This window comes from Peromyscus californicus, unplaced genomic scaffold, assembly GCF_007827085.1.
Source record: "Peromyscus californicus insignis strain IS unplaced genomic scaffold, ASM782708v3 Scaffold_8__1_contigs__length_139910024, whole genome shotgun sequence".
Lineage (NCBI taxonomy): Eukaryota > Metazoa > Chordata > Mammalia > Rodentia > Cricetidae > Peromyscus > Peromyscus californicus.
In genome coordinates, this window is record NW_026294606.1 from 49522829 (window position 1) to 49535147 (window position 12319).

At 45.9% G+C, this 12319-nt stretch overlaps 1 protein-coding gene across 2 annotated transcripts in view; it reads left to right on the forward strand.

Annotated features, from left to right (window-relative positions):
• Mtr (5-methyltetrahydrofolate-homocysteine methyltransferase) overlaps positions 1–11188 on the forward strand; it is an 82276-nt gene extending 71088 nt beyond the window's left edge. For both annotated transcript variants that reach the window (XM_052727891.1, XM_052727892.1), the window contains exons 27-33: positions 733–808; positions 3362–3517; positions 4923–5119; positions 8156–8356; positions 9061–9253; positions 10528–10640; positions 11087–11188. In XM_052727891.1, coding sequence (XP_052583851.1) covers positions 733–808; positions 3362–3517; positions 4923–5119; positions 8156–8356; positions 9061–9253; positions 10528–10640; positions 11087–11173 — 1023 coding nt within the window. In that variant the 3' untranslated portion in view covers positions 11174–11188. The remainder of the gene's footprint in view (positions 1–732; positions 809–3361; positions 3518–4922; positions 5120–8155; positions 8357–9060; positions 9254–10527; positions 10641–11086) is intronic.
• The last annotated feature ends 1131 nt before the right edge of the window (positions 11189–12319 follow it).

The following is a 12319-nucleotide window of genomic DNA, read 5'->3' on the forward strand; positions in this document are numbered from 1 at the left end:
CTGTATGCCAGACACTAGGCCTATGAGAAAGTAAAACATGAGCTCCTAGACATCCCAAAAATATGAGCTAAACCATTCTAAAATGGTATTCTCAGACTCACTGTTGAGGGAAAATGGAAGAAAGGGGAGATGTTAACCAGGTCATTCTCAAGCCTCTCCTGGTTATTAGCCTGATCCTGTCTGCTATTCAGAATCATGTGCCAGGAACAGTCCCTCTAGGCTTCAGGAACTCCATAATTACCCTTTGAAGTTACTAGGATAGTCCTATGCTTGTCTGCATTTTCTTTGTGTGGGGCATTAAGAGAGTTGCTCGGAATGTGAATGAGAGAATAAAGAGTTGATGTGTTTCTGAGGCGCTGGAGAGCCGTAGGTGCTGCTCATGGCTTCTTCCCAGTCTCCTGTTTGCCTACAGCTGGCAGTTCCGTGGGTCTACCCTGCTCTGGTCCTCAGGGTAGTTTGGGCAGGGCAGTTAACTCCAAGCCCATGTGTCCTGAAAGAACTGGTCAGGGCTGCAGGGTTAATCTTACAACCACAGTGAACACATGTCACTCTTTACCGTGTTCTATTCTGGTGGCAGTGTGAAGCAATACTGGATAAGAAAGATAAGGATTTCTCTTTAAAAGTATTTGGTTTTATTCATTTGTTTTGTTTGCAAAATTTTCTTGGTTATGTTTTCATTGTAGAGATAGAAAAGCTAACAGGTTCTGACTAAATTACTATTTTTTTCAACAGGAGAGAAAATATTTACCCCTAAGTCAAGCCAGAAAAAATGGTTTCCACATTGATTGGCTGTCTGAACCTCACCCAGGTCTGTGGCTGTTGCTGGAGACAACTTAAGTGTGATAACTGACAATGTCTAGGAATGTTTGCAGTTACTCGGCTGCAAATGAACCTGCAAGCGAGTAATTCTCAGTTGTGTGTTGTAATAAGTCACCCTCATTTAAAAGAAAGTAGATAGGAAGACCTGTTGAGTGCCACAAACTGTTGTGAGATGGATTCACCACGGCTTCCTGAGTCCTTTGGATGACTCTGTAACAAGCATGTTTATTGTCTCTATTCTAATTGAAGAAACGTGGATTTCAGACAGTAACATGAATGGTTGTCCAGCTTCTACCATCAGGTTTGTCTTCTGTAGCCTCGGTGCTTCTCTGGGCTATGCTTGAGTGAGCCTCCTCGGCTGACCTGAGTTGCATGCAGGCCAGAGGACTCACTGAATGTCCGAAATATAAAATAACTACATTCACAGGTCTTGAAAAACTGCAGCAAAGCTGGATCCTTTTTCACCTTCTTGTTCTGTCTCTGGATGCTTCCCTTTTAATTTCTCTTATGTGGTTTCTTCCCGTTTTATTTCTAGCTACCTTTCTTACCTTACATAGGTATTCACAAGGGAATAGTATGCGTAAGATGTTTTGACAGGCTCAGAGAGACATGAGGCACAAATGTAAAACCGAGACAGGGTGAAGGGGGATTCTCTTAACGGAATCCGTATTTCCAAGGTAATGTCTGAATCCAGCTTTCAGTGCTCATGACATCTGTGTTCTGCACATGCTCAGCAGAGTCGAGAGGATTCAATTGGAAATGGAGGTGTGCTCAGTTCTGATTTCATTCCTGCTGGGTTCAGTGTGGGTTAGTGCAAAGAGTGCCACGTTGGGAGCTGGGAGGCCCGGCTGCTCATCCTGGCTTGGCTCCTGGCTCTGATTCACCGTGTGACCTTGAGTGTCTGTCTTCTACATTTGATAGGCGCTGAAGTATAAAGGGGGATTACTTTATGGAAATGTTGAACGGTTAAAATAAGACACTAATGTGAAAACCTTTGAAGAAATAGAAATCACTACAACAGAGTCCATGCTGTAGCTTTTCGCTGGTTGTCTTTTACTCTGAAATTATAGAGGCACCAGGGCAAGTCATACACCCAAATATATATTTTGCTAGAAATGACCCTGAGAAGGCCCATGATGCCTGGTAATGGTGGAGATACTTCCTGGATTACCTTTTTAGCCCCCATATGATGACATCACTAGGCTCTAGCCTGCTGCCTGAGGGATCTGGGGTCCCAAGGTATGGCCTTTGAATGTTTTGAGGATAGCCCACTTGTCTTCAGGGAGCTGTATGAAGTAAAACCAGTAAGAAAGCAGGGCTTTCTCTCTAGGCTCTGGGAAGTAGAGCCTGAAGCAGCCTTGGAACTCTGGCATGAAGCTTGATCAAGAGCAGCCCTACCCTCAGGGACTCCACACCTGCAGGTCGTTGCCTGCCTCCTAGCAGGAGGCCTCTTTGGTCTGAGGTGTCAGTGGTCTCTCTTGAGTCTCCTCTTTGGTCTGAGGTGTCAGCGGTCTCTCTTGAGTCTCCTAAGAGGACTGTGCAGACGTTATTAACAAACAAATCTACATGATAATGGTTAAAAAGTGGGGGCGGCCCTGCATGGCAGAGCAGATGGGGAAGAGTCACTGTGGTGCAGGAAGGCAGCGATTCCAGCTCAGTTAAGAGCTCCTCTGTCTCGCCTTGCTTTCTGAGAGGCCCGTGTTCTGCAGAGCAGCTGCTAGCAGTGGAACAGCAAGGCCTTGGATCCCTAGTCACAGGGAGGCATGGGCACTCAGAGTTGGCAGTAGCACTAGCCCCTTGGCTTCTGGCCCAGTATCCATGTGGCATTGTGTCCTTGGTGTCCTGAAATGTCTGAAGCACAGTCTGCCTGTAGAGTCCCGAGGATTATGTGTGTTACGATAGGTTTCAGATTTGAGATGTAGAGACCGATTTCTGAATGCCTGTGTATTTCCATTACTCAACCTAAGAAATAACTTACAACTTATTTAGTCTTCTTTAAAAAAGTCAAAGATATCCATAGCAGCAGTCCTGTATTTGTCCCTCCCCTGTAGAAGTAGCCACAGTTTCGAGTTTGGAGCTTCATTTCCATATATGCCTTTACACTTGGTGTGTGTGTGTGTGTGTGTGTGTGTGTGTGTGTGTGTGTGTGTGTGTGTGTCAGTGTGCAGTGAAGGCTCTTGGTTCCTGTTTGTAAACTTTATATAAGTAGTGTACTACACACGCCCTTCTGCAGTAGTCTCTCTTAACACTGCCACCGACACCCAGAAGCGAACTGAAGCCTTCCCTTTTGCTAAGACATAGTGGGGATGAAAAGGTTGGGGGAAGAGTTTCCAGCATGGGGTAGCCAGTGTGCTGCATGGGCAAGTTCCTTCTCCATGATCGTTTAAAGTTACACTCTTGCTGAGACAGCTTCTGTGGGTGACAGGAGGGAGGCAGGAGTGGGAGTAAGCTCCAGTGAGGAGCAGGGAAGGGCACCTGAGTGTGTTGGTGTGAGTGCTGTCCCAGCTCGTGTGGCATTGACAGCTGTGCCACTTTCCTCTAGTGAAGCCCACATTTATTGGGAGTCGGGTCTTTGAAGACTACAACCTGCAGAAGCTGGTGGACTACATTGACTGGAAGCCTTTCTTCGATGTCTGGCAGCTCCGGGGCAAATACCCCAATCGAGGCTTTCCCAAGATATTTAACGACAAAGCCGTGGGTTAGTAAGTCCTTCCTGCCTGGTATTCAGGAGGTGGTGGTGTGACTCTGAAGGTGGTCTCAGAGGACTAAGCGCTAAGTGTTTAGTGTGCACAGGATATAGCTGCTTCCATATTGCTCACCCACTCGACTTTCAGATGGACATTTCATAGTTTGCTGGCCCTTATTATGTCAGGTAAATCTGGCCTTTTATTCCCCACTTCCTTTAAATGAATGTACTCACTGACAGCAGTTACATTCTGGTCTCTGTGTCCCACACAGAGGCAAACAAAAAGGAGGTAATCCTGTGACTTAGTACCTGATTTACTCACTGGTGCAGCCGACAGTGCTAGGTTTGTGCTGGGCTCTTGCTCTGGGTTCAGCCTGCGATCCCCCTCATATAAGAAGAGGGGCTAGGACTCCAGCAGGAGGTTAGAATGGGCTTCCTGGAGGCGGTGGTACTTGAACTGTTATTGAAGATTCCATGGAACCGCTGAGGCTGGGCTTAGGGATAGGAAGCAGAAATGAAGAAGGAGCATGTCAAATTGAGGCGAATGAGAAGCCTTGGACATGGGTGCCCATGTGGGGAACTGCAGACCTCATTGTACCCAGAACATTTAAGGAAGGAGGGAGACTTGGCATGGTAAAGGAGAGAAGTGAGTAAATCCCTAAATTGCTCCCCTCACTTGTCTCGGGTAGCTTCACCCCAACCAGCCCCTAGAGACACGGGAGGAAGAGTACTGGTGAACTGTGGGATTCCGGCTGGAGAGAGCCAGGGAAATGAGATACTAGTCACCTTGGGGAGGTCCTGGGTATGCTGCATGCTGAGACCCAAGCACTTACAGGTAGTGGGAGGATTGGGTAAGGGACTTCTTACTGCACTGTCCCTGTGCCACCACAGCACGCTGTGAAGGAACTGTGCGACTGCCCTTCACGCAGGTAGGGCAGCACAGTGTTGCCTCCTGAGAGCTAATGGGAACTGATGGAAGGGGCCCCAGACCTGCAGGGGCTGAAGCTATTCAGATACAGTACCAATGCCGTTTAAGAGGATTTGGACCACATATCACCACTCACCCTGTCTCATCCCCATACATCTCTGTGAAGTTAATAGGGTTGTATGTGGAATGCCGATTCTTGCCCTCTTTCTGACAAGACTGTTTTGGGAGCCATTGATTTAGCTCTCTGGAGTCTACTAAATGGGAAAATATAACCAGATTGAGCTAGAGGAGGCACACTGTGGGGATTCGTTTCATGGACCCACTAGCCACTGTTGCTCTGCTTCAGGCTGTGCCGTGGCAAACTTGAGAATCTTTGTGAGAATGGAGAAGAGGGCAGGAGAAGGAGAAGCAGCAGTGCTTTAAGAAGAATTGTTGTTTGCAGGTTATTATCGGCATCTTTGAATAAATTCTTATTGTGTTTTTTAATAGGTAAAGAAGCCAGAAAGGTGTATGATGATGCTCAGAATATGCTGAACATACTGATAAGTCAAAAGAAACTCCAGGCCAGGGGTGTGGTTGGATTCTGGCCAGCACAGAGTGTCCAAGATGACATCCACTTGTATGCAGAAGGTGTGGTGCCCCAGGCTTCAGAACCCATAGCCACCTTCTATGGGCTGAGGCAGCAGGTATGGAATGTGTGTGGACAATGAGTACACTGCTTTGACTCTCAGGCTTGGAAACTACACGGTGTCAGTGAGAATTAAATAAGAAACCTGAGCCTTTTTTCTGTTCCATTTCATCCCAAACAGTTCTCCATAGGCCTGAGTCCTAAGCATTTGTGAGGATGGAGAGAAGGCACCCACATGGGTGTCCATTAGGTAGGGTAGGAGTTCACTGTAGTGTCCGCAGATAGACAGGGAACAGTGCTGCTAGCCCAGCTGTCATACACGCATGGTTCAGTCTTTCAGTCCCCTTATCTCTTGCAACTAGGGGGCATTTACTTTCCCTAACAGTTGCTTCTCATCTGAGTGTTCTATTAAAGACTGTTACGTCACTTACTGTCTCAAAGGGAAGTCTGGTGGGGACAAATATCCCAGAATGTCCGCCCCGCCAGGTCCCGAAGAGGGAGCAAGAGAGCCAGAGTGCAACCGTTTCATGGTGCTGTTGTCAGGCGGCTTATGTCTCTGTTTCACAGAGGAAAAGAAGTGGGCAGAGGGAGCTGGCGCTGAGCTTCGTGTGCAGAGAGGCAAGCCCCCTTGAGTGCACCCTGGCTGTGCTCTCCCTGTAACAGTTCTCGGTGCACACCATCTGTGTTTTCCTTTTGCCTCACCCTTAAAAATGCAGGCACCATACGAAGACTTGAGCACTGTAGACACAATTGTCTCAGTCAAGAATTGGAGCTAGAATTTAATAATTAGCAGTAAATTACTTCTTTAGTTTCACTCACATTTTTAGTGATTTAAAATTGGTAGTGTTGCCTTTTATCATAATGCAACTCATAATGACAGGGTTTTAATAGTAACAACGGATAGGATTTTTAAATTTGGGCCTTAATACCATAAGGAGTTATGTGAGAACAATTTCAGCTTTACTCTGCGTGCTTAGGCTCAGACACCACCGGATACAGAGTAGGGAGTTCCAGTGCTGAGCTCTGGCCCTTTCTTGCTAGGGAATCATGAGCTTTTCTTTGACTGGTAACTAAGGGCAGACACCTGCTGGGCCCATTCTTTCATCCTTGGTTTTCCTCTGCTGTCTTTTCACTTCCAGAATGAACTAAATACTGTTGTGTCAGGGAAGTCTGGACATGCTGTATAAGGACATTTTCCACAGTGGATTCTCAGTTCACTCTTTTAGTAGTCCCTAGAAAGGGGAACTGGACCATATGTCTGTATTGCCTGTGTGGATAGCCATTTATTAGGAGGTGATCTGTAGGGCACTGAAACAATGTAGCTGAGCCTTTTGTTCAAAGTAAACTCTGTTCAAACTCTGATTGGCATCCCTTCTAAGGCACAGTGGGACCAGTGACCTGTCCTACTGCAGAGTAGGTTTGTGTACCTCTCCTGCTTTTCTTTCTTTTTTTAAAATCAAAGAACAGTAGAGTGCCACTAGAAAATGGACTAACCCTCCATTCACCTCTATCCCTGAGCTCCGGGACACTTATGTCTTCTGACCTGCAGCCACTGGCTTATTCTCTGCCCGGCGTCAGGCTACACTTGCTCTCATGACTAGCAAATGGCTTAGAGGATTCTGGGTGACTCCTCCTTGATGAATTTATCAGTCTCGAGTAGTTCCATGTATCTAGGAGCATTTGTTTCTAGACCTGATGGGGCACTGGTGTTAGCGCCTGGGTCTGGCCACTGCCTGAGCCTGTGGGTCAAATTTACGTCTCAGATTTCTTGCCTGTGAAATAGAGCGTGTGGATCACTTTCTTCACTGAATTGCTAAATTAGTACCCTGTAAAGAACAACAGAGTGTTAAGTACTTGGAAGTATTAGTTAGAAGCTAGTAACTTTTTATTGACTGTGATATGTATAAGACTTTTATAGCTTCATAGCAGGGAGGATAATTACCAGTTGAGAGTAAACCAGTGGAAGATAGACACCTGTGCTATGGAGAGAGCCTGTCTGTGTGTGTGTGTATATATGTGTGTGTGTGTGTGTGTGTGTGTGTGTGTGTGGTTTTGAGACAGGGTCTCATGTGTCCCAGGCTGGTCTCAAACTTGATGTATCACCAAGGGACCTTGAATTTTTGATCTTCATGCATGCTGAAATTAGAGGCCTGCAAGATTGTACCTAGCTTATGTGGTACTGGGGATCAAACATAGAGCATTGTGCATTCTAGGCAGGCATTCTTCCAACTATGATTCCCAGGCCCTGGACAGAGTATTTGTATTCAGAATGCCTTAGTGTGTTCTTAGAAGTCTAACAAACCATGGTAGACAACACCGGGCCTGTATGCACTTGACCTTAGCAGTTTGTTAAAGTCTATCTGTTAATGCACAGTGAAGGCTAATCCCTTTATCAGGCTCTTCTCAAACATGCTCATCTGAATTGAAAACACTACAAAAGTAATGTTTAATCTATGGTTTTTTAAGGTTCTGGTTCCTAGCAGAGTGCCTACAGGTATTCAGAAGTGTTTAGTGAGTGCATAAATGAGCAAATCCACTAATTTCCTAATTATATATGCTACATCATGTCATATGTTTTTAAAAATGTCATTTCATTTGTGTCTTTGTTTTCTATTGCTATAATGTAATATTTAAGACTGGAGATTTATAAAGAAAAATGTTTATTTTGGTTCATTGTTCTGGTTGTTAAGTCCAAGATCAGGCAGCCACATCTGGTGAGAACCACGTGCTGCTTTGTAACATGGCAAAAGTCAAAAAGGCACATGGGTGAGTGAGAAAAGAAGGCTGAACTCCAGTGATAGCCAACTCATCCTGCAAGAAAGATAGTAATCAAGTCATGAGGGCTCCACCTCCTATGCTGCAGTGCTTCTGGGCCCCATATGGCTATGTTGAGTAATTGCAGTTTAGTGTATGAACACACTAAAGTATCTATTGCATCCTCACTGTGTGCCAGACACCGTTCTGAATGCTGGGTAGAGCTGAACGTAGCAGGCAGACATTGTATGTCCTAAGGCTTATATTCGTTTTGCTCTTTACTATGTCCTGGTGCCATGGCCATACTAATGACTTCTCTGCCCAATGCTTGGGTTTTAAGGCTGAGAAGGACTCTTCCAATATAGACCCCTACCACTGCCTCTCAGACTTCATTGCTCCTCTGCATTCTGGTGTCCGAGACTACTTGGGTCTGTTTGCTGTTGCCTGCTTTGGGGTTGAAGAGCTGAGTAAAGCCTACGAGGATGATGGCGATGACTACAGCAGCATCATGGTGAAGGCACTGGGGGACCGGCTGGCAGAGGTACAGCATTGGCAGATAGTGGGGTACTGAGGTGAAGTCTGGGTGTTGGAGCTCTCATGACAGTGTCAGAAAGCCTGGCAGCCTTTAGAATCTGTGTCACTGTGTAGTTGAGCCAGATGCTGCCGGCTTTAACACGATTTGTAGTTTAAGTCCTGTGTCTCCCAAATGCCACTCGGGTCATCTTTTAGCAAAGAGAAACCTCCAGTGCTTCACTAGTTGGTTGTTGCCCTCAAGGGTCTTGACCTTATCTCTGAATTAGTCTTCCTTTGATTATTGTGATGCATCATTTTACTGATAACTCCCAGAATTAAAATCAGATTTCTGCTTTAGAGTCCTCTGTAATGTTGGCAACTTTGGTAGAGTTATCTTTGCTGCATGTGGGGTGAGGCAGGCCAAGCTGTCGGAGGGCCTGTCCCCTTTCTTTTCAGCAGGCCATGGAGAGTACAGCTCTGTGGTCCCAGTACTCTTCTGGTAAAGCTGTGGTCCCATTGACTTCAGGAAAATGGCCTACAATTCTCAGATTATTAAATATGATACTTCAGAACTCAGTTGAGGACACCATTGAGTCTCAGGTCAGCTAGTGAAAGTACAGTTTTTCCTGACTGTGGCCAGGTGGGGAAAGTGATTCTGTGCCACTGTGATGCAGGGCTGGAGGCCACAGATTGCTTCTGCTTGATTGTGCCCCTCTCTCTTCTTGTTCCCAGGCCTTTGCCGAGGAGCTGCATGAGAGAGTTCGCCGAGAACTGTGGGCTTACTGTAGTAGTGAGCAGTTGGGTGTCACAGACTTGCGCAAACTCCGATATGAGGGCATCCGACCAGCTCCTGGTTACCCCAGCCAGCCTGACCATACTGAGAAGCTCACCATGTGGAGACTGGCCAACATTGAGCAGGCCACAGGTGTGTGGGAGACAGTGAGATCCTGTCCTTGCTCATTGAGTGCATGCACTTACCAATGACATATGCAGTTAAAGTTTTTATAAAATGGAAGAACTTAGCATGAAATCACCCCCCATCCCATCCTTTCTCACTTGGATCTGTTCTGGCACTTTACTTCCAAATTACAGCAATGTATTTTTTGCTTTAATATTTTAGACTTAGTTTAAACTGTTTACTCTTGCCCCATCCTGGATGGGGATTTACCTTGTTCTCTTTTCTTCTCCCTGGCTTTCAAACCTAGTTTTCTGTCTTGGTACAGTAGTTAGTGGCCGGCCCCTGTCCTGTTGGATGAGTCTTCTGCCTGCTCAGGCCTGCACTGCTTGCTGATGGCTGTTTCTGGGCTCTAAAGCGGCAAGCTCCCAGCCTTCCCAGAGCTTTCTCACTTCTCTGTACTTGCTGTTAACATTAATGCTCCTCTGCAGTCATCATCTCCTCTTCAGTTTTCTCTATGGCTTGAGTCTCAGAGTTGAAAGTTAAAAGTTGACCTGTGCTCTGTTGAGACAACAGCCTCATTGTCCTTGGCTCGGGGTGGAGTCAGTCATTGTTCTGAGGCTGTGTGTTGTCCCATCCTTACTGCATAGCTTGTGGAGTTGAGAGGACTCAGGTTAAATCACAAACCCCTTGGAATTAATCAATCAAAATTAGCTATCAAAGCTGGCAAAGTTGAATCCATATCAAAGAAAGGAACTGGGAGTGGCGTTGGATCTGGGTCTGCAGAAACAACTCTGGGAATCACAACATCTAGGTGTGAGCCCCGTTTCCTGTGAGTGAGCTAGAGATCTTTAGAAAGTATTTAGTCCTTGGTGATTCCATGTTCTTGTCCATAGAGTGAGTAGTGCTGAGTAACAGTCCTGAGGACCCTTCCTTCTCAGTGCTTTTGTGGGCTTGTTCTTCATTCATGCTACCAGCTCACCTCACAAAGTCATGAGGAGCGTACTGCCAGGGCTAGCAGTCCTGCCTGAGAAGACTCAACGTAGAGACAAATTGGATCCTCTACAACTGATCATGGGTAGCTGGGGGAAAGAATGCAGTCTTTTCCAGGCTTGCTTCCACTGGGTATAATGTGCATGTCCTGAATTTGGTTTTTCCACGTGACAAGAATTTGCTAGACACTGTGATCGGAGCTTCTTACTGTGTCATTGTGTCTGCCTTGAAAGCATGAGTTTACTTGGTGCTCATTCAGAGTCTGTTAGTATCCTGCCTGGGCACTGATTGCTTCCTGTGGTTCTCTTCAGGCATCAGGTTGACAGAATCCTTGGCAATGGCACCTGCTTCAGCAGTATCAGGTCTCTACTTCTCCAATGTAAAGTCCAAATATTTTGCTGTGGGGAAAGTTTCCAAGGATCAGGTAAGTATGTGACTTCTCTAGATAACTGTCTTTAAAATGGACCTGTAGGACCCACTTTACATGACAGTGATGTGGGGTGTGTGTGTGTGTGTGTGTGTGTGTGTGTGTGAATAAACTCACCCCAGTTGTGTCTTAATTTGATTTCAGCCCATTACCCTGATTCTAGCCCTCCCTCTCTACCTGTGATACACACACACACACACACACACACACACACACACAAACCTTCCAACTTCCAAGCAGCAGACATATATGCCACATGCTGTTTTTTGCCTAGAGAGTAAAGCAAGTAGGCAGACAGAAAATACCTCTGTTTAGCTCAGTAGATTGCTGTCAAGACAAGATATGCCAGGTTCTTAATGTTTATTCCAAAAACCTGTGGAAACTCAGATCAGAAAAGAAAGTCTTGGCACTTTGGTTTAACAAGATGCTTCTGTCTTTTACAGATTGAGGATTATGCTTTGAGGAAGAACATGCCTGTGGCTGAGGTGGAGAAATGGCTTGGCCCCATTCTGGGATATGATACAGACTGACTTCTTTCTCTCTCACACTCCTTTTCTCTTTCTCTTTTTTTCTTTAAAACCTTATGTTTGCTGACCTCAAGAGAGTACCATCCAGAGTGCCTTAGAAATAACAACAAAAAGCACCCGGATGCCTGCCTGGCCAGTGTTGGAAGGCTGGTTGGTGGCATGTAATGTAGAGCAGGTCTTCTGGGGTCCTAGAAAATAAGTAACTTTTTCAGGGACCTTAAATGAGGAACAACAAAGTGCTGAGGCTCCTGGTGTCCCTGGGTCCTTAGGATTGGAGCAGGCAGAAGGTGTCTTTTGCAACTTGTTCCTGTTTTTTTTTTTGTTGTTGTTGTTTGTTTGTTTGTTTTTATTGTTTTTTTTTTCTTTTTCTTTTTTTTGGTTTTTCGAGACAGGGTTTCTCTGTGTAGCTTTGCGCCTTTTCCTGGAACTCACTTGGTAGCCCAGGCTGGCCTTGAACTCACAGAGATCCGCCTGGCTCTGCCTCCCGAGTGCTGGGATTAAAGGCGTGAGCCACCACCGCCCCGGCTTGTTTTTATTGTTTTTATCACATGAAAAAAAAGATTCTGAAAATAAGTTGAATAGGGGAATGTGTAGAGACATGTGACACAGAAGCAAAGTGCCACCGTGAGAAGTGTGACATTTCAATCTAAGTGGTTTCAACAGTAGACTTGGATGGGGAGCAAGGCAGTCCTCTTTTCTCCTGCAAGACCTCATTTTCTGAGGCTCAGCTAAATGACTATAGAACTCTTTGGCAGAGGCATGCTCACTGCTTGCTGGACAGAAATACTGGGACTGTTTGCCCTGGTGTGCTGGTGTGGCTGTGCACCTGACTCCAAACTCATATATTTTGGATATGCTACATTGACTTGTCTCTGTTATTTCTGGAGAAATTGTTCAGGGCGTTAGGCCGTGAAAGTACAGACTCCAACTTCAACTTGACAGTGTAACTGCCATGTGACATAAGCTAAGTGCTTAGTCTCCCCAGCACTGTCTGCTCATCTATAAACTGAGAACAGTGATACTAATTTCTGTCTCACTGGGGTGAGGCTTAAACAGGAGTGTGCATGGAGACAGTTCAGATACACACAGATGTCTAAGTGGAGGTCCTGTAGAGCTCTGTAGTCTTAGCACAGTAGGTACTCATGAGAA